Here is a 24126-nt window from a genome sequence, read left to right as displayed (position 1 = left end):
TGTATTAGGGAGCTGGCGTGTTAACACGTGGGAAGTAATTGTAGTCTTTCTCCTAGAGCCTCTTCGTTTCAGTTTTGCAGGCATCTTCCATCAGGTTTAATAATATTAATCACAATGTGAACTTGGCACAGACAACGTTTTATTCAAAATACCTCTCCACGAACTTCCCCCTTCTTCCAATCTTCTAGTGAAGGAGTTAGGGTGGAAGGATCAGTCCTCCCATTTGACAGATGAGAAGGCTGAAGTCTCACCTAGGGTCACAGAGCCAAGACCAGAGTGGAATTCTTTTCTGACTGGTGGTCTCGTGATTTGGGGGCCACATTCTGTCCTCTTACCGAGGAGGCTGGAATTTAAATCAAATAAAAAGGAGTCCAGCAGCAGTCACAGGGACACCTGGGCCTGACCCTGTGGGAGAAGTCCATGATTTATCATCATTTGGGAGCTCCCTACCCTGGTCCAGAAGGACGTAGGACATCCTGAGCCTTTTTCTCCTCCTCCACTGATGCAGTCAGAAAATCAAGAGCGTCCTGTTCTCCTCCTTAGCCCCAGCCTGGCCTCCTCTCACGGTCCTCTTCCTGCCACAGGGCACCATCTGTGGCAGGTTTAAATTGTTCTGAATGGTGTGGAATTGCAAGTCAAAAGGGTCCTGTAATCATTCTGCTGACGGCCTGGGGCTCTGTGCTCTGCCGAGTTATAAATAAGAGTAATGGGGTAAAGGCTGAATTGCAATCAAGGCTGCTGCGAACACACCGAACAGGCACGGGGCTTATTTAAGGAATATAGAGGCAGAGTATGCTCCTGAAGCTATGCAGTCAGAGCCAATCAATACCCACTCACTCTCTCAAATCAGGGCCACGGAGATTTTGATTAGGAGGAGGAGGGGCTGGGGGGATATGGTAGGATCCCAAGCTCTGAGAAGTGTTCTGTATCCATTTGTTCTGTCTTACATATGTTTTGAGCACCTATTCTGAGCAAGAGCTTGAGACAGCAGGCAGCAAGGGGAGGCTAGGCTTTTGTAAAGAAGCCCAGAGACTTGGGTAGCAGAAGGTAAGCAATGTGTGAAATAACTCAATTGATAATTCCAATGCAGTGTGATAAGCACAGCAGTGAAAGGAGGCAGTGAGCAGGGGCCCCCAACTCAGCTCCAGAGGGAGGGTGGGCGGCTTCACGAAGGACGAGACGTCTGAATTGTTCTTCTAGTCAGCTACTGCTGCATAACAAACACACCCAAACTTAACACATGAAGCAGTTTTTAGTTCGTAATTACGTGAACTGGTGGCTTAGGCTGAGCTTAGGCAGGCAGTCCTGCTGCTGCTCTTGGCAGGCCTCCTCCAGGTTGTCTCACGTTCACGTGGTCAGCTGGCAGGTTTGCTGGCAGCTGGGTGAACCAGGGTGGATTCCCTCGCAGGTCTGGTAGTTAGCAGCAGGCTAGCCTGGGCTTTTCCCATGGCAGTTTCAGGGTTTTCAGGAGCAGCAGAAGAAAGCAAGACCCTGGTTCACAGACACTTTTCAAGTTCCTGCCTGTGTCATTTTTGGCATCGCCCGTTTGGCCAAAGAAAATGATGCAGCCAACTCTGATTCAAGGGGAGGAGAAATAGACTCATCTCTTGATGGGTGGAGGGAAGATCTGCATTGTCACCTTATACTGGTGAAGAGGTTAGGAGGAGGACCATTGACAGATTGGTTTGGTTGCAGCTGAGTTCTAAAGATTAGGCTCACATAAAGCAGTGAGAAGAACAGCTGAGGGAGAGAAATGGTGTGAACAAGAGCATGGAGTTATACTTCTGAAGGCAGGGGGATGGGGAGGCAGTGATGCAACTGAAGGCACAGGTAAAACACAAGATGTTCACATGTCATGGTCTGACCATCAGATGCCATAGGGTCCAGGTGGGCGCTGTTCTGGTAGATGCCGTGGGGCCTGTGGAGTGCAGTGGGGGTGAGAGTTGGGGGTGCAGGTGAACCCCTTGCTCTTAGGATAGGAGACTATTCCCTGGTTCCTTCTCCTTCTGGGTCCCCATGTCTCCAAGCACCTTGGGCACCCGCTGTGTCTCAGCACCCCCATCTGTGAATTGGACCAGGGAGTCTCACTCTCTTGGGGCCTCTGTTTTAATCTTATGTCAGACCATATTTATGAAGCAGGTGCTATTGCAAAAAGTGCTAAGCTACCAAGAGGGAGTCAGAGGAGATAATAGGCGTTCCTGGTTCAGAAGAATCTCATGACCTAGCAAAAGAAACAAGAAGTATAGACAGGTGAGCTTAGAGAATCATGGGAGGGGTGGAAACCTGGCGGAGGGGTTCGGAGCTCAGAGGAGGGGAGGGCATTTGGGTCAGAGATCTTTAGAGGGATCAGTTTGGCTGGCTTTTGTAAGGCAGATAATGTCTGCATGTGGAAGAGGAGATTAGCACAGCGGTCCCCAACCTTTTTGGCACCGGGCACTGGTTTTCTTGGCGACAGTTTTTCCACTCACCAGGGTCGGGGGGATGGTTTCGGGATGATTCAAGTACATTATATTTATTGTGCTCTTTATTTCTACTATTATTACATCAGCTGTACATCAGATTATCAGGCACTAGATCTCAGAGGTCAGGGACCCTTGTATGAGGGCAGCTCAGTCAGGAGGCAGCATGAACAGAGACTGGGATGTTGGACTGTGGCTTGGAGCACAGAGGCAATGGGTTTAGTTCAGTGTCTGGCCCTGGAATGAATCCATCACGTGAAGACATTCCTTGCTGTCCAACCTCTCCCATCTTGCTGCAAATCACGGGTGGCATCCCTGGCAGGTAGGTCTGGTCTATTCATCTGTTCGGTTGCCAGGTTTTAAGGTATCATTTTTCCCCCAACCCACAGCACTGCACAGTGCGATGCTCTCCCGCATCACATTTTGTGACCTGTCTGGTTGGACTCCAGCAGCGGCACTCTCGGTGGGGTGCGGGCACCTGTGGGTTGAAGTGAAGGTGCTGGGGGTTGACAGGTCAAACCCAGCAACAGATAAGGAACCATCCTGGTAACATCTTCCAGAGGGGCTGAGGGAGCCCTGGAGTTAGGAGGGGTTTCTGTACTCTCTCCCTTTGTGCAAAATCCCTTTTAGGAGTCAGGAAGGTTCCACGTCTCACCTCTGTAAATCTCTGTCTCCCCACCACCACCCCACCCTGCTGTGAATCCTTGTCTCTGTCCACCCCCCCCCCCACCAATCCCCACCGTAATCCATGAATAGCACAGGATTGTGAAGCTGTGTGTCTTCAGGCAAATTGCTATGTTTCTCTGGTCTTCATGATCCCAGTCAGTACAGTGGTAGACTAGATCATTGATTACCGTCCCTTTGGACTCGTTTCCTGTTGTGATTTTTCTGTGACCTAACTCATAGCCAGTAGGAACCAGACAGAAGGGTCTTGAAGACTTTTCAAGTGAAACAAGAAGTTTTGTCTCTGTGACCTCTGCCTTCTTTTTCCTATATTTGATACTGTGTCATCCTCCATTGCTCTCAAAGCAACCCGATTCTTCTTGTCTTGCCAGTGGCGGGATAGAAGAGTGAAGAGAAGGCAGACAAGTGACAGGAAATGTACATATGCCAAATGCTGTGCTGGCTCTTCCCAACACTTTGTCTCCCTTAGTTCTCACAATGATCACAAGAGATTGCACTTAGGATTCCTATTTTCTTTTTTTTTGCCTGCATCATGTTGCATGCAGATCTAAGTTCCCCAGCCAGGGATCAAAGCTGTGCCCCCTGTGCAGAGTCTTTACCACTGGACAACCAGGGAAGTCCCATGATTCCCATTTTCCATATAAGGCCAGGGAAGCATAGATACTAGATAAATTTAACTTGTGGAAGGTCACCCAGTAAACTATAGGAAGGAGCAAGGTGGTCTCACATTCACTCACTGTAAGACAGAAAATGCTCCCTGTTCCTCACTTTCCATCTTAAAAACAGAGGGTGTACCACTTAACCCTTGTAAATAATTATATATGATGGGATGTACAGATGGAGCATCTTACCCAGGAGGATGCCTGCCCTGATACTTCTGTCTCTCCCTAAACCCCCACCCCCTTGTGGACTTGATCTCTCAGTCTTTCTACTAAATGTGCAAATTCCTTTTCTCAGCCCTACTCCAGAGAACACTGGGTTTGGAATCAGAAAACCAGAGCTTGAATTCACCCTCCACCACTTACCTAAATGGAAGATCTGTGGAACCTTTTTGGGCCTCAAATATCTCAGCTAAAAAAGCGGGGGCATTATGCTACCTACTGTATCCGTGTGGGTTTCCCATGGGGGCTGCCAAGGCAGGGAACCAAAGCCCCTTGCTTAGCGCCTCGCACGTGGGCCTTGGTGAGCATCCCTGTCCTCAGGATCCATGTGCAGTGTTGTGAAATGGGGGAGGAGAGCAGGGAGAAACATACACTGACTGTGTGAATTTTTTTTTTTTTTTGTCTTAAGAAACAAAAGAAATAGCAAACACAAAGAAACTGAGGGTGCATAACAAAAGCTAAATGACAAGAAACAGGCGAAAAGATGCAGCAAGGAGGGAGGAAAATGGTCCAGGAGAGAATAACCAAGGGTAATGAGAATCAGCTCCATCAAGCCTCTGTCTATTTTCAAATGTAATCTGAAATGATATGCTTTTTTCCCTTGCCTATATCTCTTAATTCTTCTATTCCCCTCCCTTATTTAACCAGGTATAACTATGTTATTTACCTCCACCAAGTGGCTGGGGAAAACAGTTTTGAGTAAAAGGCACAGTTCCCAAAGGAGGTGGGGTGGGCAGATTGGAGGCAGAGTCAGAGATGAGCACTGACAGATGGGGGCTGGAAGGGAGGAGGACCGGGGTTCCCCGGAGACTCTCTTCTGCACTGCTGCTGCAGGGCCAGGCTGGGTCACAGCCCCTGCCGTCTCTACCTTCTATCCCTGCCGAGGGACCTCTCAAACCTAGCACAGGAACGATGCCATCCTGCAGGCATTTAACCTCACCTGACATCAGAATCTCATCGACCGACGAAGTGCCCAGCTTAGACACTCAGCCCGCTGGCCCCATCCAAACCTTTGATAAATGCGGAGCGTTAACCCGCCTCTCATGCATGTCCCCGTGGCATCCTGTGCATACTCGCTTCTGGTGTCAGGTGGTACTCTCTCCTGATTTTCCCTTTCCTGCTCTCCTTGATGACTTGAGGGCAGGAAACTTATGTGCATCGAGTGGTGCATTTATGCAACAAGTATTTATGGAACCCCTGCTGCACGCTAAACACTGAGCATGGCAGTTACCGAGACAGACACAGTCCTCTGCTGTGAGTGGATACGTGGACGACAGAATGGATGGAAGCAAGAGGAAATGGAGCTGCTGTTGCTGCTTAGTGGGAACTGAGGAAAATCCAGACTAGAAGGGAAGGTCTGTGGAGGCAGCACATGCATCGTTTCATCCAGCCTATCCACAAAGCCTCACACTGTCCCGGGCACGTTTTAGACAGTCAATAAATAATTACGGTAAGGTACATTGTTGAATGAGGGGAATCATGATTGCATTTGCTTTCAAGATTAGCCATGGGACTTCACAGATTTCTAAGCACATTGCTAGGTATGACCTTATTTTCTCTCAATTATACATTAGATATGATACAACTAGGACAGATCATGACTACCCCCCCCAACACACGCACACACTGCAAATAAAGAAAATCATAGAAGCTTTGTGATTTGTCCTGAGATAAACTGGCCAGTTGGTGCAGTTACCACACAAACCTAGGCTTTCAACTCCAAATTCAGCATTCCTTTCACTACCCAAGCTGTGTGATTATTGATGAAATAAAAAATATTGGAATATATCCATCCATCCAACCACCCACTCATGTATCCACCATACATCCATCTATTTACCCATCCATGCTTCCATCCATTCATCCATCCCTTTTAATTTATAGCACTTGAAGAGCTTCATTAGGCTCTAAACTAGAACTTAGTCTGATTGCATAAAGGTGTTCCAAGTGGGATCCAACACTTTTTATTCTGCTGGGAGATGCCCATAGGTTTAGCTTCAGTTCAGTTCAGTCACTCAGTCAAGTCCGACTCTTTGCAACCCCGTGAAACGCAGCATGCCAGGCCTCCCTGTCCATCACCAACTCCTGGACTTCACCCAAACTCATGTCCATTGAGTCGGTGATGCCATCCAGCCATCTCATCCTCTGTCGTCCCCTTCTCCTCCTGCCCCCAATTCCTCCCAGCATTAGGGTCTTCTCCAATGAGTCAGCTCTTTGCATGAGGTGGCCAAAGAATTGGAGTTTCAGCTTCAGCATCAGTCCTTCCAATGAACACCCTGGACTGATCTCCTTTAGGATGGACTGGTTGGACCTCCTTGCAGTCCAAGGGACTCTCAAGAGTCTTCTCCAACACCACAGTTCAAAAGCATCAATTCTTTGGCGCTCAGCTTTCTTCACAGTCCAACTCTCACATCCATACATGACTACTGGAAAAACCATAGTCTTGACTAGACAGACCTTTGTTGGCAAAGTAATAGCTCTGCTTTTGAATATGCTATCTAGGTTGGTCATAACTTTCCTTCCAAGGAGTAAGCGTCTTTTAATTTCATGGCTGCAGTCACCATCTGCAGTGATTTTGGAGCCCAAAAAATTAAAGTCTGACACTGTTTCCACTGTTTCCCCATCTATTTCCCATGAAGTGATGGGACTGGATGCCATGATCTTTGTTTTCTGAATGTTGAGCTTTAAGCTAACTTTTTCACTCTCCTCTTTCACTTTCATCAAGAGGCTTTTTAATTCCTCTTCACTTTCTGCCATAAGGGTTCTGCATATCTGAGGTTATTGATATTTCTCCCAGCAATCTTGATTCCAGCTTGTGCTTCTTCCAGCCCAGCATTTCTCATGATGTACTCTGCATATAAATTAAATAAGCAGGGTAACAATATACAGCCTTGACGAACTCCTTTTCCTATTTGGAACCAGTCTGTTGTTCCATGTCCAGTTCTAACTGTTGTTTCCTGACCTGCATACAGGTTTCTCAAGAGGCAAGTCAGGTGGTCTGGTATTCCCATCTCTTTCAGAATTTTCCACAGGTTATTGTGATCCACATAGCCAAAGGCTTTGGCATAATCAATAAAGCAGAAATAGATGTTTGTCTGGAACTCTCTTGCTTTTTCAATGATCCAGCGGATGTTGGCAATTTGATCTCTGTTTCCTCTGCCTTTTCTAAAACCAGCTTGAACATCTGGAAGTTCACAGTTCATGTATTGCTGAAACCTGGCTTGGAGAATTTTGAGCATTACTTTACTGGCGCGTGAGATGAGTGCAATTGTGCAGTAGTTTAGCATTCTTTGGAATTTCCTTTCTTTGGGATTGGAATGAAAACTGACCTTTTCCAGTCCTGTGGCCACTGCTGAGTTCCAAATTTGCTGGCATATTGAGTGCAGCACTTTCACAGCATCATCTTTCAGGATGTGAAATAGCTTAACTGGAATTCCATCACCTCCACTAGCTTTGTTCGTAGTGATGCTTTCTAAGGCCCACTTGACTTCACATTCCAGGATGTCTGGCTCTAGGTCAGTGATCACACCATTGTGATTATCTGTGTCTTGAAGCTCTTTTTTGTACAGTTCTCCAGTGTATTCTTGCCACCTCTTCTTAATATCTTCTGCTTCTGTTAGGTCCATACCATTTCTGTCCTTTATCGAGCCTATCTTTGCATGAAATGTTCCCTTGGTATCTCTAATTTTCTTGAAGAGATCTCTAGTCTTTCCCATTTTGTTGTTTTCCTCTATTTCTTTGCACTGATCACTGAGCAAAGTGTGCTTATCTCTCCTTGCTATTCTTTGTAACTCTGCATTCAAATGGGAATATCTTTCTTTTTCTCCTTTTCTTCTCTTCTTTCCTCAGCTATTTGTAAGGCATCCTCAGACAATTATTTAGCCTTTTTGTATTTCTTTTCCATTGGGATGGTCTTGATCCCTGTCTCCTGTACAATGTCACGAACCTCTGTCCATAGTTCATCAGGCACTCTATCTATCAGATCTAGGCCCCTAAATCTATTTCTCACTTCCACTGTATAATCATAAGGGATTTGATTTAGGTCATACCTGAATGGTCTAGTGGTTTTCTGTACTTTCTTCAATTTAAGTCTGAATTTGGCAATAAGGATCCATGATCTGAGCCACAGTCAGCTCCCGGTCTTGTTTTTACTGACTGTATAGAGCTTCTCCATCTTTGGATGCAAAGAATATAATCAGTCTGATAGTAACCCCGTTTTCACTCTCCTCTCTACAGAATGCTGTGTCAGTCTCTGTGTGTCCTCTGCAGTGATAAGATTCTGCATGTTCTACGGGCATCCTCCCGCTGCATGTGTGCAGCCTTCCCACCTTCTTGTCTCTGTGCCACTCCTCCGTCCTAAACTCCCCCTGTTCCCTGGGCACCAGTTGAAATTTTGTCCATCCTGTAAGACTCCTCTCTGAATACTTTCTAGATTCTGCCACAAGTCGTAGCCTCTGCTCTAAGCTTCCTGCTTTGATTTATAGCTACTCATAGCATGCTTTTTCTGTTCCTTGGACTGAGCTCCTGAGGATAGACTTCCTCAATGCCAGATCTCAGAAAAGGTTGGTTGACTAAATGAATTTTAAAGCGAGCATGTATTTGCATCTGCTACAGAGGTAATATATATTCCATGTAGAAAGCATAGAGAAAAATGAATCATAACGATTAAAATCACCTCTGATCCCCCCATTCTTGGTGTTCCAGTGTACTTCTTTCCAGCTGTATATGCATATACTTATGCCTGAACAGAATCTTAAGATTGTATATTTTCTATATAAACTTCCTCTGCCTTTCCATGAGAATGCAAGCCCCTTGAAAGTTAAAAGGTCTATCTTTCTCTTCATTTGCATTCTTCAAGGTGCTTAAACTTGAGCCAGATGTTGAATAAATTTCTATAGAGTAGTTACCTGGAAATTAAGCCGGCATTGACATCCTGAGTTGCCATTTCCTCTCTCTGTCTTCTGGGAATGTCCATCTGAATTCAGATATGGGGCAGCTCAGTTCAGCTCACCAAAGACTTAACCTTCTTCTTTCTATTTGGCCACTGTGTTGGTCACACGGACACTCATGTAGCTGTTGTGTGTCCTTGTACCAAAGTCCAGCGAGAGAAGTCAGCTGTATAAACAGATCATTTTAACATAGATAAATGCCATGTTAAAATAAGATGCTAGAGCAGTATATATGAAGAATGTGTAAGAAATGGAACTGCAGAATGCTGCCTGAGGATCAAGATTAATGTTAAAAGCTTGTTTATTTGTATCATCTCATTGAATTCTCACAACAACCCTATGAAGCAGGTACTAATTAATGTTATTCAGATTTGATAGTTGAAGCTTGAAGAAGCTATAAAGCTTCTCCAAAGACGTACAACTTGAACACGGGGCAACTGGAATTCAAAATCAAGCAGTTGGTCTCCAGTCTGTGATCTTATGCAGCATGCAATATTTCCTCTTTATGGAAACATAAAGAGGGCGTTCCATGGGGGTCAAGGAAGTCTTCTGTAGTGAGGGATGGGGTTCAGTAGGACAGGCTATCCCAAACTCTGAAAAAGCTACCCAAAGATGTAGAATTAGGAAACAACATTGTGTATGTGGAGGATCACATAAGAATTTGATGAGATTTAACACATAAGTGCAAAGAAAGGTGTGAAATAAGGTAAGGCAGAGGAGAAATGCAGATGGCCGGCTGGTGAAATTAGTTTTCTTCCTGATGGGAATCAAGAGCCATTGGATGGTTTTTGGCAAAGAAATGGCATGAGCACATTTACAAATTAGGCATATAATCTTGGTAGCCACTTGCGGGATGGCTGGAAGGAAGGAAGCCTGGGGGCAAGGATACCAGTTGGGGTTGCTAGGAAGTCTCCATTTGCCCAAAGTCTCCATATGATCCACTCCCCATGCTTTTCCTCCCTGCTGTGTACCTTGGGGAGCCCACCTGTATGGAGCACCCTTGAGTGTTTGTGTGAGCTTGGCCCATATTTAGGCACTTGCAGGAGATTAACTTTAGAAGGTAGGTGACCTCAGTGCTGAGTCGTGACCTCCATGCTGGATCATGCCTTGTCAGCACTTGGGTTATTTTCCTGGATTATGCTACGTGAAGGTCGCAGCAGCTGCCTGGCGGCCCTTTCCTACAGCTGTGGCTCTTTTAGGGTCTTATAACCCACCCTCCTTTTGCCCCCTTTGGCCTAGGATGGTAACAACACTTTGCTTTGCCAACTCTGGGGAGCTTCATCATTGGTTGACCTTCAACCTACCTGTGATGATTAATTTGTCAACTTGACTGGGCTAAGGGATTTTCAGTGTTGGCAAAACATTACTTCTGGGCTTGTCTCTGAGGGTGTTTCTAGGAGAGACTAGCATTTAAATAGTTGGACGAAGTAAGGAGAAAGCCTTTGTGAGTGCAGGTGGGCCTCATCTAGTCCCATCGGGGCCGAATAGAACCAAAAGGTGGCGGAAGGCCGGGTTCGCGCTCTGCTTGAGCCAGGACGTCCATCTTCTCCTGCCCTCTGCCGTTACTCGTCTTGGTTCTCAGGCCTTTAGCTCAGACTGGTACTTACACCTCTGACTCTCCTAGTTCTCAAGCCTTTGGGTTTCACCTGGAGCCATACCACTGGCTCTCCTGGGTCTTCAGCTGGAATATGGTGCACTGTGGGACTTCTTAGCCTCCATCATCATGTGAGCCAGCCCTTCATAATGAGTCTCTTTTGACATGTTTGTTTATGTTCTGTTGCTTCTGTTTCTCTGAGAATGCTAGTGTTCTGTTAGTCCCCAAGTTGTGTCTGACTCTGTGACCTCCTGGCCTGTAGTCCGCCAGGGTCTTCTGCCCATGGAGTTCTCCAGGCAAGAATACTGGAGTGGGTGGCCATTTCCCTTCTCCAGGAGATCTTCCCAACCTAGGGATCAAACCCCAGGTCTCCTGCATTCATAGGCGGATTCTTTACTGACTGAGCCACCAGGGAGGCCCAGGTCACTTGCAAAGCCTTTGTAAATGATCACATTATTAAACACATCTCGATCAGCTTATGTTTCTGCTCTTTTCAGATGAGACCCTGACTGGCCCAGAGCCACCTGAAGCAGTCCACAGGAGAGATTAGATAAAGGTTGGCAATAAGGCAGCCACCATAGAGGTGACAATGTAGAGACTGACGTTGTAGAGATGACAGTGAGGGGCATGTACTTGAGGTCTGCTTCCCAAGCCCAGTCAGCAGGTCTTACTGCAGAGAAGTGACCGCCCATGGAGGCTGGAACAGCTAATTGCAGGGGTGCGTGAAGTCAGTGTCCCTACCTTCCCCAGTTCTCTCTGACTAGGCAGTGAGTTCATCCCACATAATGTCTGGCCCCCTCAAACCGCGCCCCCCCCATCACCCTGCTCCCCAGCGAGACAGAGACCATTTGCAAACTCATCAGAAGCGCTCTCTGGCCTTTTGTGAATAATCTGCTGGAGGGTCAGCTGGTGCTGTGGAATCTGAGGACCGGTTAGTTAGCCACTTGGGAGATGTTACCAAGATGGCTGGTGATCAGAAGAGCTGCTTATTTTCATAATGACCTTCAGGAATTAAATAAAAATACAATGAGTGCCATAGATTAGGAAGAACAAGCCAATTAAAACCACAACACGCCTTCGGGATTTTTTTATTTCTTTTCCAGGAGGCTGAAAGGCATCCGTGGCTGCTGAGACAGGATAGAGGTCTTTCCAGAATCACTGATGAAGGCTGATCCTCTCACTTGGCTTTAGCGGGTGGTAGAGGGGATTTGAGCCTGTTGAATATTTCACGAGTTGTAGCCCATGTGGGGAGAACAGTGAAAGGTGAAGAGGCAATCCCTGGGTTTCTTTATGATTCCAATATAAAACTAAGCTCGCTGGGCTGGGAGGGAGGCAGGCATTGGAGTCAGTCTACCGCCGGAAGGCATGGTGCACCATTCTCCTACTTTAATATCTGCTGTTTCATTTTATATTCATCATGTCAGCATAATCTGCCTTTATGGGAATCGTCTTGGTTCCCGACCAAATGCGTTTAGTCCCCCTTTTGCTTTAAGTTTGATTGTAATATGACTTGAAGACTTCAATGAAATGTTTATATGGAGGGAGCAGGGGAAGAGGAGAGGGAAAATGCAATTGGAAAATCAATCAGCAGGGAATTTCAAGAACGAGCCTCAGTTATGCTACTGTTTCTTTGACCCGTTTTTAATGGACTCAGGACCAGCTCTCAGATCAAGTCCACTCCACTGATTGCCTGCTGCATGCTAAAAGACTGTATACCCTGTTGCCAAACATTCAGTGCCCTTAACTGTGTCTGAACCACATTCCCAGCCTGACATTCTTCTGCCTGCCTCCTTGCGCATTTGGCTTCACCGCCCTGAGACACCAGCCACCCAGCCCCTCTCTCTGCCTCTTCCTGTCCTTCCAGGGCTACCAAGATACCTGTCCTCCGCAATGCTCCTGTCACTACATTTTGAAGATGGTCTTGGTCTCAAAGCTAGGAGAGTCCCGTCCCACGATCAAGTCCCAATGGACCTTTACTTTCTTTTTAATTTCCTTGTGAGACTGGACACGACTTTCATCACCTTATTATGGATATGTGTATGAGTGTATGTACATGTATGTGTGTTCATTATCAGCAATCTGATTTTTATTGAGCTCTTACATATGCTCAAGTACTTGAAAATATGACAGGAATAAGATATATAAGGTTCCAGGCATCCTGGAGAGACAAGTATTAAATGCATGTTGAAGAAAACACATGGACTAAATTTCTAATAGTAATAAGTTCCATGGAAAGTGTGTGTAAAGGTGATATAGTGGAGAGTGGATGTATATGGAGAGCAGTAATTTATCATCTTCTTTAAAACATTGAAGTATAGTTGATTTACAGCATAGAGTTAGTTCCAGGCCTACAGCATAGTGACTCCGGTTTATACACACATTTTCGGACTCTCTTCCCTTATAGGTTATTACAGACTGCTGGGTATAGTTCCCTGTGCTATACAGTAGGTCCTTGTTATTTATCTCTTTTTGTATATGGTAGTGTGTGTATGTTAATCCCAAACTCCTAATTTATCCCTCCCCTCACTTTTCCCCTTTGGGAACCGTAAGTTTGTTTTCTATATATGTGGATCTCCTTCTGTCCTATTAAAAAAAATTCATTTGTACCTTTTTTTATATTCCACATATAAGCGATATCATATGATATTTGTCTTTGTCTGCCTTACTTAGTATGATCTCTAGGTTTATCCGTATTTTTGCACATGGCATTTTCTTCTTTGAATGGCTAAGTAATATTCCATTGTGTATACATATACCACATCTTCTTTATCCATTCATCTATTAATGGACATTTATGTTGCTTCAGTCCTGGGTGTTCTTTGGAAGGAATGATGCTAAAGCTGAAACTCCAGTACTTGGGCCACCTCATGCGAAGAGTTGACTCATTGGAAAAGACTCTGATGCTGGGAGGGACTGGAGGCAGGAGGAGAAGGGGACGACAGAGGATGAGATGGCTGGATGGCATCACCGACTCGATGGACGTGAGTTTGAGTGAATTCCTGGAGTTGGTGATGGACAGGGAGGCCTGGCGTGCTGCCATTCATGGGGTCGCAAAGAGTCGGACACGACTGAGCGACTGAACTGAACTGATGTTGCTTCCGTGTCTTGGCTTTTGTGAATAGAGCTCCTATGAACATAGGGGTACATGGATGTTTTCAAATTGTAGTTTTGAAGAGGAGTACTTTAGGTAAGGGGCTTCCCTGGTAGCTTAGCTGGTAAAGAATCCACCTGCAATGCAGGTGATGTGGGTTCAATCCCTGGGTTGGGAAGATCCCCTGGTGAAGGGAATGGCTACCCACTCTAGTATTCTGGCCTGGAGAATCCCATGGACTGTGTAGTCCATGGGGTCACAAAGAGGTAAGAGCAGCATGGCCTCTCTGAGTAGGTGCTGGTTGGACTGAGAGATAAAGACTGGAAGGAAGGCAGCTTCCGAGGTTTGGGTGGAGAGTTCTAGAGAGACGTGACCGAAAGTACATATGCACTGCGGAAGAGGAGCAGTTTTAAGCCCTGAGGGCTGGCGAGCGTGCTGAGGGAGTGATGTAGGCGGTGGCGCAGGATACTGCGTGGTTCCCAGGCCACATTAAAAGGAGAATGTGCACGTGCGTGGGCAGTGACATAGGGCGGCGTCACAGTTCCTGCTGTTAAAGGACTGTGAGTGTCCTGAAGGCAAACCTGTGCCTCATTTCACTCCAGATTCTAGGCTGCTAAGCCACCTGCTATCGAGCAGGTCCTCAGTAAGGTGTGTCGAATGACTAAGCAAAGAAACATGTGAATAAATGAACGTGAGAACGGATGACTGAGACCTTCTGCTTCCGCTAAGGCAGTTTTCCCTCCGAGGTTTCATGCCCCTTGTCCCCGCCCAACAGCGGTTTTTTCTTCTTTGTAATAGTGTACGGCCGGAGCCCTTCTCTGTGATTCAGTATTTACTGTGTTTCACACACTGTTATCATCGTTTAACGTTTGCTGTCTGCTGACTGTGCACTCATCGCCGTAGCAAACAAAGAGCTCAGTCTAGTTTTGGTCCTTGGGCTAATTTAGTCAAGGAGAAGGAAGGCGCTGTAAGAACAAGTGGCACAGTAGAAACTGACATGGACTGGCAGTCCACTGGGTCCAGCTGGGTATCAGTTCACCAGTGACCGTAAACAAGCGCCTAACCCCATGTGACCCTCTGTGTTCTAGTCTGAACATGGGGATGGCAAGCTGCTTTAGTGATGGGCTTTCAGGCACGGGCCAGATGAGCCCCAGGAGTAAGAGGTGCAGATTTCAGCAAGCCTTCTCCAACACTGCCTCTGCTTCCTTCTGTACCTGGCTGTGTTGGCCTGATGTGGCTGCCCCCAGGGCTCCCTGCCGGTGCCATTTCAGGGACTCTGAGTGCAGTAAGTGCCCACCCAGCCAACAGTAGGCAGATCCTCTTTCTTGAGCTGCTTAATGAGAGACAGCAATTTCCAGAGGTAAAGCCCGGTCCCTGGGTTCCCTGGACATCTGGTTCTGGCTCTGATGCACCAAGAGAAAAATGAGCAAGGCACCAAGCAAGGCCATTCACCATCGTGTCTTCACGTTGCCCTGGCCCAGCTGGCCGGCTGCCAGAGGAGCTGCTGCCAAGTCCGCGGGTGCTGAGGCTGGCGGTGGGGGAGAGGAGGTGCTGGGCAGAGACCTGCCTCATAGATGAGGCACTGTGCCTCCAGTCTGCTCCCCAGGGCTGCAAGGCGAGCTCTGGGGTCCTTCGGTTCTCAGTTCTAGGAGCCGATGCACTCCTGGGACCCTCTCCAGCTCTGCTCCACTCTGAGTGCAGCAAGGGAACCCCAGGCAGGTTTTCCCTTGGATGAGTAACGCACTCTGTATCAGCTGCTTTGCCCTTGCTTGGGATGAGGTAGGAGGCTATTGGTTTAGAGTGGATGAGTGACGTGAGCTGACTCAGGCTGTGGCAGGATTCCTCTGGCTTCTGGTTGAGAATAGACAGGCCAGGGTGGAAGAAGAGAGTCAAGTCAAGAGTCCTTTGCGGGACTTCCCTGGTGGTCCAGTGGTTGAGCGTCTGCGTGCCAGTGCAGGGGCCACCGGTTCGATCCTTGGTCCTGGAAGATCCCCCATGTCATGGAGCAACTTCGTCCTTGTGCCACAACCACTGAAGCACGTGTGCTCTAGAGCCCGTGGTCTGCAGCAAGAGAAGCCGCTTCAGTAAGGAACCTGCACCCCGCAACGTGAGAGTGAACCCAGCTCGCCACAACTGGAGAAAGCCCATGCACAGCAACACAGGCCAGTGCAGCCAAAAATACATATATAAATAAACAAAGTTTTTTTTTTTTTTTTTTAAGAAGAAGCCTTTGCAGTAAGCCAGGCAAGAAAGGAGGGTGTCTTGGCTCAGGTGGTACAGTAGAGGAGCTGGGAAGTGCTGCATTTCAGGTGCCTTTTGAAAGATCTCCTGATGGGCTGGATGAGGAGTGGGAGAGAAAGCAGGCAATCAAGAATGTCTCAAGTGTTGTTTTTTTTTTTTTTTTAAAGCAGCTGAAGGGTGAATTAGATCCTGTCCCTATTAATAATAATAATGATAATAAATATTAATAGCTAACTTTTTATAGCACTTATTAAGTGGCAGATGCTCTTCCCCTGACTTGATTGTGAATCTGAAGGAGTTAGAGTCTATGGGGGCGGGGGGATGGACGATGCAGGAATAAATCAGTAGCATTTGGTGAACGGATATCATTGTATCATTGCTTCAAGGTGACTGGTTTTAGCTCAGTGTGAGCAGACATGGGGACTGGGGAGAGCTGGCTGGATAAGAAGGTCTAACACGTCCTCCTCAAGCTCACGTGTGTGTGTGTGTGTGAACAGGAAGCCTCTGGGGGCTAGGGCAATGTTGTCTCTAGGTCTGCTCCATAGCGTGGTCCAGAGGTCCAAGCCTCATACACTATTAAGGCTACTTATCTATGGATGGATTGATTGCTTCTCTTTCCTACAGTAACTGATTTGAAGAAAGATCTGGTAATTCTCCAAGAACCCCATCACCCTTCCTCTCTATTCACAGGACATGCTGATTGGCCTTGTCCTTCAAAATATTTTCAGGGACATCTCCCTTTAGTAGACCACACGATGGAAGGATTGTAGACTCCAGTGAAAGAAGGCTTTTGGTACCATATGTCCTTGCCCTTCTTATCAAGAAGCTATGTTGGTACAATTACACTGAATGGAAGTACTGCTAAAGTAAAATTTCTTATTTTCAAAGCATCTTCAGAGGGAAAAACAGCCTAGAAGCGAGAGTTAGGAAGTTCAATTTAGGTGACCTTACAAGTGACTAGAAAGTCCTAACTTCCCCTTGGTTATATGAGATCACTGGAGTGGGGAAGTGGGTTTTCGAGTATTTTTCAACCATGGAAGTCTTGGTGCCCATACTTCCTTGTTTGAGAGTACTACCTACGCAGTGTGAGGAGGGGAGTGGAGCTGTGCTGAGTGCAGCAGGAGAAATGGCTCAGAACAACCCACTCGCTAAGCTCCTTTCCCGTAGAGGACGATCCTGAGCCCCTCAGCTGGGCCAAATGTTCTTTGGGGTCTTCCCAGCTCTGAGGTTCTGCATTTCTGCCATGAGCATTTCCAGCTGAGCTTCTGAAGAGTTCACACTCTGAGCTCCCCCTCTTCCCATTCAGGCCCTTCCTTCACCTGCTTATGGTTCCATGGTCTCAGAAGGACGTGCACACCTTCTCCACCTCTTGCTCAGCTTGTTTCCACCTTTGGAGTGGAATGAGTTCTGCTATCATGCATGGTGCTATGGAAGGGGCACCGGGCAGACCTGGGTTCAAATCCTGCTTCTGCCACTCTGTTGTTCTGGGATAGCCATGCTACAAGCTAACTGGCCTGTAAATGGAAGTGACAATCTCTGGCTCATGGATTTTTTTAGCTTTTCCCTTTGTATTGGCGTATAGTCAATTAACCACGTTGTGATAGTTTCAGGTGTGAAGCAGAGTGGCTCTGGCTCATAGATTTGGTGCTGGGAAAGGCATCCAGCACAGGGTAGATGCCTTTGGAGCTCCCGAATGCGTGTGGCTCCTCTCCTGCCCGGCGTGCCGAGGCCAGGCCCGCCGCTCACCCAGTGCCTTGCCTCTTGTCTTGCAGAGATGTCGGGCACAGCTGCGGACATCTCGCTGGTCCGCTGGCAGCAGCAGTGGCTGGAGAACGGCACCCTGTACTTCCACGTGTCCACGAGCAGCCCCGGGCAGCTGGCCCAGGCCACCGCCCCCACGCTCCAGGAGCCCTCGGAGATCGTAGAGGAGCAGATGCATATTCTCCACATTTCTGTGATGGTGAGTGAGCAGGAACCCAGGAGGGGGCTTCAGGGAGTTGGGGGGGCGGTGATGGGGAGGGCAAGGTGGAGAGACCATGCCGGGAGGCAAGGGATTGCCAGCAGGTGGAGTGAAGGAGCTGGCTAAGTACGAGAGGTCAGAATGATAAACAGAAGGTCAGATGGATTCTGCGGTGTCACTTGGACTGATGCATACTCGTCCATCATCTGTCAGCTGTGACAAGCTAATTGTGCTTCAGAGGAGAAAGTAAAGGGTCTCCAGCTCCTTGGCCTTTTGGCCGACATCTCTGGGAATAGCTGTTTAACATCTGCCGCGTGCTCAGCCTGCCTGGCTGAGGGCTGAGGTTCAGTGCTCCAGCGCAACTGGCCTTTCCAAGAATGACTGAGCAAACAAAACTGGAGTGGGGCTGCCCTTTCCCAAGCACCCTTGATGTGTTTTAACCCTCACAACACCCTCTTCAGTGTAGACCATGCATGATGGCCCCTGGAGCTGGACTCTGCATAGCCAGGGCTATTACACACCATCTCCCCACTGCACCGCCCCATTACCCTCATTTATATTTGTGAATACTGAGTCAGAGAGCAGAGAAACTAACCCAAAGTCACATAGCTAGGAAGAGATGGAGCTGCTCTTGGGTATTTGAACCCAAGTGTGATGTGTCTGGCTATAAAAACTCAACTATTCTCTACACTCCCTTTTTCAATGCAAGAATTTATTGACCATGTGTCAAGCCCTGCACTGGGAGCATTCATGGGCATTATTTCATTGCATTCTCACCAAGAAGTCAGGCATGCCACCTCCATGTTAGAGATGAAGTTATGGACACAGAGAAGTGAAGTGGCCTCCCATCTCTGTTGGGCTCAGGATCTGGAACTCTGAGCCTGCTGCCTCCTTAAAGAAGGATGCCAGGGCAGAAATCACTGGAATGGTAAGTCTATGATGTATGTAGACTCACATTAACGATGATTTGAAAAGCTGTAATTAATGGCTTTGTACAGTAAATTGAAAAAAAGAATCAAAGTGAAGAATGTACAGGGTCTAACTGGCTCTAGAAAAGATCAGATAATAGCTACAACTGAACTCAAGTCTGGTGCTTTTCACTCCTCAGGCCACTCTACAGTATTTTCTCCTTTTTACCTTTAGCACAGATGCACAAGTGTAGGAAATGTCACTCCTAGCCTACGTGTAAGGAAGGCAGGGCTCAGAGAGGTGAAGTGGTTGGCCTAAGGTCACTCAGCAGAATGGAGCTATGAGCCAGCCCTTCCTTTCTGCCTTTCATTCAGTCGTCAGTGGTACTTACCAAGAACCTGCGATGGAGCGGAGCTGACCTTTCGTCATGGTCTCCGTGCTCCAGGCCCCTCTTAACCCTTACTGTGCATGAGACATTCTCATTAGGGCTGAGTAAGTGCTTGGAAGTTTTCTCTTTTTGGAAAAACACGCACATACCCCAGCCAGACAGCCACGTTAAATTTGGACCTAACGCATGCTCATCACGTGGAGGAACAAATCAAGGCCTTTGTGTTATTCATGGAATGAGTGTGATAGACTTTTCCCATTTTTATATTTAGCGAGTGTTGCAGCCACATGCCAAGCCAAGTGGGTGCCTGCATGCTGACGCTGGGTTGCAAGTTTGTGGGCACTTCTCAGGTGCTTGCTGAGCACCTCGTGCAGGCTGGGGTGCCATCTGACGTGAAGAAGACTGGACAGGGGGCGACTCTTCTTTGAATGTCTGGGAGTGAAACTCGGTTTGGATTCACATTTATTAAGCATTTTCTGTTTCAGCATAGCATTTACTCACCTACATCCTCCCATAACCCAGGGACTTTGACTGAATTATACCAATGATAATACTAGTCTTGCATGGACTTTCTCTGTTTCCACACCCAGTGTTAATGATACTAAATCAGACCTCTCCCCAAAGACTCTCAGTGATCCTTAGTTTTTTTTTTTTTTTTTTTTCTGCTCAGTGAGTTTAGCTTGGAAAGAATTCACCAAGACCCAAAATGTCTCTTGAATTTCCTTGCAATCAAGGATGTGGCTGGTGGAGTAGGTTGTGCAGAGGTTGGCGCTCTCCAGACCCTCCCTGCCTGCTAGCTGGGGTGGCCTAGGCCTTCCACCCTGTGGTCGAACCGGTTCTTTCCCCTTCAGGGCTCCAATACTTTGATCTTTCCCATCCTCACCTTACCCCTCAGCAGACAGAGTCACATCCAGGAACACAGGGGCCTCCTTGGCGTCCGCTGATGGCAGCCCAGCCTCTCAGGGTGGGGATGTCCTCAGAGACCCCTGCCCTCTATCTAGAGGGAGGTGACATGCATTTGTACCTGAGCTCCAGTGCCTGGGTGTAAAATTCCACTCTGCCATGGACACTCTGGGTGATATTGGGCAATGTATTTAACCCTTCTGCCCGCTGTTCTGTCATCTATAAAAATAAGGGTTATGCTAATGCTGTGTAACAGAGCACTTGTGTCAGAGGAGCCTGGCATGCAAGGGCATTAGCTTTTATTATTTGGTACATTTTTATTATCTGGGCTTGCCAGGTGGCACTAGGGGTAAAGAACCTGCCTGCCAATGCAGGAGACCTAAGAGACTTGGGTTCGATCCCTGAGTCGGGAAGATCCCCTGGAGGAGGGCATGGCAACCCACTCCAGTATTCTTGAGTGGAGAATCCCCATGGACTGTAGCCCACCAGGCTACATTCGTAAAGAGCTGGACACAACTAAAGCAACTTAGCACACGCACACACACTTTTATGATGGAGGCAAGCTGATATGTTATACCCACTCATTTTGCAGATGGATAAACTGAGGTCCAGATGCAAGCTAGGACTCCCCATCCAGGCATCTCAGACTCTGTGGCTCAAATTCTGTCCTTGCCATCCTGGCCACAGATAATTCAGCAAAAACAAAAAGCAGTGTTTGCTTCTCCCCACTCCCACCTTCCCCATCTTTTTAATTTAAAAAGGTTTTTTCTTCTTTTAATTTAAAAAATTTAAAAATCCTAAACATTTAAAATGGCATTCATGGGCCTTCCCTGACAGTCAAGTGGTTAAGACTCGCTGCTTCCAGAAGGGACTCTCCATGCCCCAGCTAAGATTTCTGCTGGAACTAAAGATACCACGTGCCTCAAGGAAGACGGAAGACCCATAGGCTGCAACTAAAACCCAGCATAGCTTAATAAATAAATGAGTGACTGAATAAATAAATAAAAATGTCATTCCTGGTGGCTGGGTTCTGCCCTCCCATTTCACAGATGAAAAATTTGAGACTAAGTGAGTTCCTCAGACTTGCCTAAGGCTGAAAGTGAAAAGTGGAAGTTAGTTACTTAGTCATTTCCAACTCTTTATGACCCCATGGACTGTAGCCCACCAAGCTTGTCTATGGAATTCTCCAGGCAAGAATATTGGAGTGGGTTGCCATTTCCTTCTCCAGGGGATCTTCCCAACCCAGAGATCGAACCCAGGTCTCCTGCTGGCTCTGTTGGGGCCAGGATTTTCCAAGACTCCAAACCCATGTCACAGGGCTGTTGAGGACACTGTGACTCTCCCTCTGTCCAACTCTGCACTGCCATTATCTCCAGTGAAGGTCTGAGATGGTTTGGGAGGAGACCAAACCATCCAGTCACATCTCAGAGAAATCTGGCGGTCCAGGTCAGTGTTTTTCATCCACTTACTTGGGCATAAATATCCTGCGCACCCATGCAGAGCAACCAGCTCCAGCTCAGTCACTGGAACCTGCGACAATCCATGCCTGCTGGAGTGGAACCAGCATGTCCTTTCCGGCTTGTTGAGCGTCTGCTTTATCCCAGGAGGTTGCATCATCTGACTATTAATATCCCAAGGGTCAGGCAACAAGGAGGTACTTGGTGGACGCCTGGGCAGAGGACGAGAGTAGGGGGTCATTCATCTAGTCTGCGGCTTTAGCTTCAGCTACCCTGAGCAGTCACATGCCTGCCTCAGGCATGCAGGGAGAATGATGGATGCAGAGAACAGAGCAGAGGTTTGGAAGACACTGTCTTTCTTGCTTCCTACTTCCTGACGGTTTTACTCTGGGGACTCCCCTCTCCTCTTTGAGCCTCAGTTTCTTTATAAAACAACTGATCCTTCCAGTCTCACAGGATGAGTGAGAAGAGCATAAGAAACATATATAAAGAGTACCCAATATCCATCTGGCACATCATAGGCACATAATAATAGTGGTTACTACTATTACAGTTGCAAGTGTTTAAAATACTCTAACATAGGACAAGAGATGTTGGATTTTGTCTTGTTTTCTCTGCTATCTTGCTATCTGATCTAGAGAAATATTCACAATACCTGGCATTTATTGAGAACTTACAACATGCCAGGTAATGTTTGATTTACATGCATTGTTAAATTTAATCCTCACAGCATATCCTAAGGTGGACACTGTTATTATGTTTATTTCATAGATGTGGATCCTGAACTGCTAATACTTATCAATAGCTACCAGTGTGAGCTGGTCAAGGTTAAATGGCAAAGCCAATATTTCGTTTGTAGAGGTGGGTCCTCTGCCCTTTACCTGTAGACCATCCTTTCTCTTCTCTCTGCATTAGTTGCTGACTTAAAGTATAAAATATTATGGACAAATTGATGCATAGACCCCCACCTTATTTGGAATCTATGAACATGTTACTAAGAGGGGTTATGACTTGGGTGTCAATGCCAAGGTTAAACAGTTATCTCTCTATGGCCTTGGCCACGTCAAACTCATCTGTAAAACTGGGGTAATATTTTCTAATTCTTAGATTTTTTTTTTCAAAGTACTGAATAAGGTCATGCATGCAAAGGTTCTGCATAATAAAACTAATGGCTACCCTCACCAAGAGCTTGTAAAGGACCCAACTTTTAAAGTTTGATGCCAGGCACAATGTAGTAACACGTGCATCATTCATTGAATTGTTCTGGCCCCTGTATAAGACTGGGCTGTCCCCTGTGGCTCAGCAGGTAAAGAATTCGCCTGCAATGAGGGACACCTGGGTTCGCTCCCTGGGCTGGGAAGATCCCCTGGAGAAGGGAAAGGCTATCTACTCCAGTATTCTGGCCTGAAGAATTCCATGGACTGTACAGTCCATGGGGTCACAAAGAGTCAGACACGACTGAGCGACTTCCGTGTTCACTTTCTATAAGATAGGCACTGCTCTTGTCCCTCATTTACAGATGAGGAACCTGGGAGTCGGTGAGATTTTGTAACTTGCTGAAGTTCACCTCACCAGTGAGCACCAGTGCTGGAATCCCAGCTTGTCTGCAGAGAATCTTTGCCCTTGACATGATTCTGCGTGGTTCAGGGCTCGAGATTTAGTAAGTGCTTACAAAGTGATACCTCGTATTAAAGTGTTAGCTGTAGAGACCACAGTAATGAGTATTGTTGGCAAAATGTTTTGAGCAAAAGGATGAAGGAAACATTTGATCTGATGTGTGAAAAGGAAGACGTTTGAGGACTTGTTTCTTTCAAAGGGACCGGCCCACAGAAAATAGCAGAGATTTGTACTGCTGGCTACTGGTGGGGGCGGGGGGGGTGTGGTTACAGAGGACCAACCTTTCAAAGTGTTTGAGTTCTCCAGAAATGGAGGGGACTGAGTCATAGGTAGAGAGTTCCTTGACTCTGGGGGTATGCAAGCAAAGGCTCGAAGCCCTATCTGTCAGGATTTTGAGAGAAATAATGGTTAAATTAGAAGACTATTGTAGTTCCTTCAAACTTAGATCTATGATTCTATGTAATAATAATCATAGGAAAATACTTTAAGGATTAGAAACTGCCACATAAATCTAAGAAATTATTACCATTCTTGATCAGTAGCTTTGTTTAAAGGATCCGTGTGATATGGGGATCATACTTTTTAAAGCTTTCTGTGAAAAAATGGCTTTTGATCATTTCCCCAACTGTTGTGTTTACTCACTCACAGCATATGATGCATTCCTTAGTCCATTGATTTACTCATTCAATCATGCAGTGCTTTCCTTACCCACTAAACCCAACAGTGAAAATCCTATCTGCTGAAAATATGGAAAAAAAAAGAAAAAAGGCTTTAACAAAATCAACCATGGGCTCAGAACAAGCCAACTCTGCAATTATAGAGGGATGGTACGGGGAGGGAGGTGAGAGGGGGGTTCAGGATTGGGAACACGTGTACACCTGTGGCAGATTCATGTTGATGTATGGCAAAACCAATACAATATTGTAAAGCAATTAGCCTGTAATTAAAATAAATAAATTTAAATTAAAAAAAAAGTGGATCCTACACTGTAAG

At 46.7% G+C, this 24126-nt stretch overlaps 1 protein-coding gene across 4 annotated transcripts in view; it reads left to right on the top strand.

Moving 5' to 3' along the window:
- ASTN2 (astrotactin 2) overlaps positions 1 to 24126 on the top strand; it is a 1047916-nt gene that overhangs the window by 129075 nt on the left and 894715 nt on the right. For all 4 annotated transcript variants that reach the window (XM_024996359.2, XM_024996356.2, XM_024996355.2 and 1 more), the window contains exon 2: positions 17672 to 17859. In XM_024996359.2, the coding sequence (XP_024852127.1) occupies positions 17672 to 17859 (188 nt within the window). The remainder of the gene's footprint in view (positions 1 to 17671; positions 17860 to 24126) is intronic.

The sequence above is a fragment of the Bos taurus genome, chromosome 8, assembly GCF_002263795.3.
Source record: "Bos taurus isolate L1 Dominette 01449 registration number 42190680 breed Hereford chromosome 8, ARS-UCD2.0, whole genome shotgun sequence".
Lineage (NCBI taxonomy): Eukaryota > Metazoa > Chordata > Mammalia > Artiodactyla > Bovidae > Bos > Bos taurus.
The sequence above is the reverse complement of the archived record's forward strand: the minus strand, read 5'-3'. Positions and strand labels throughout refer to the sequence as shown.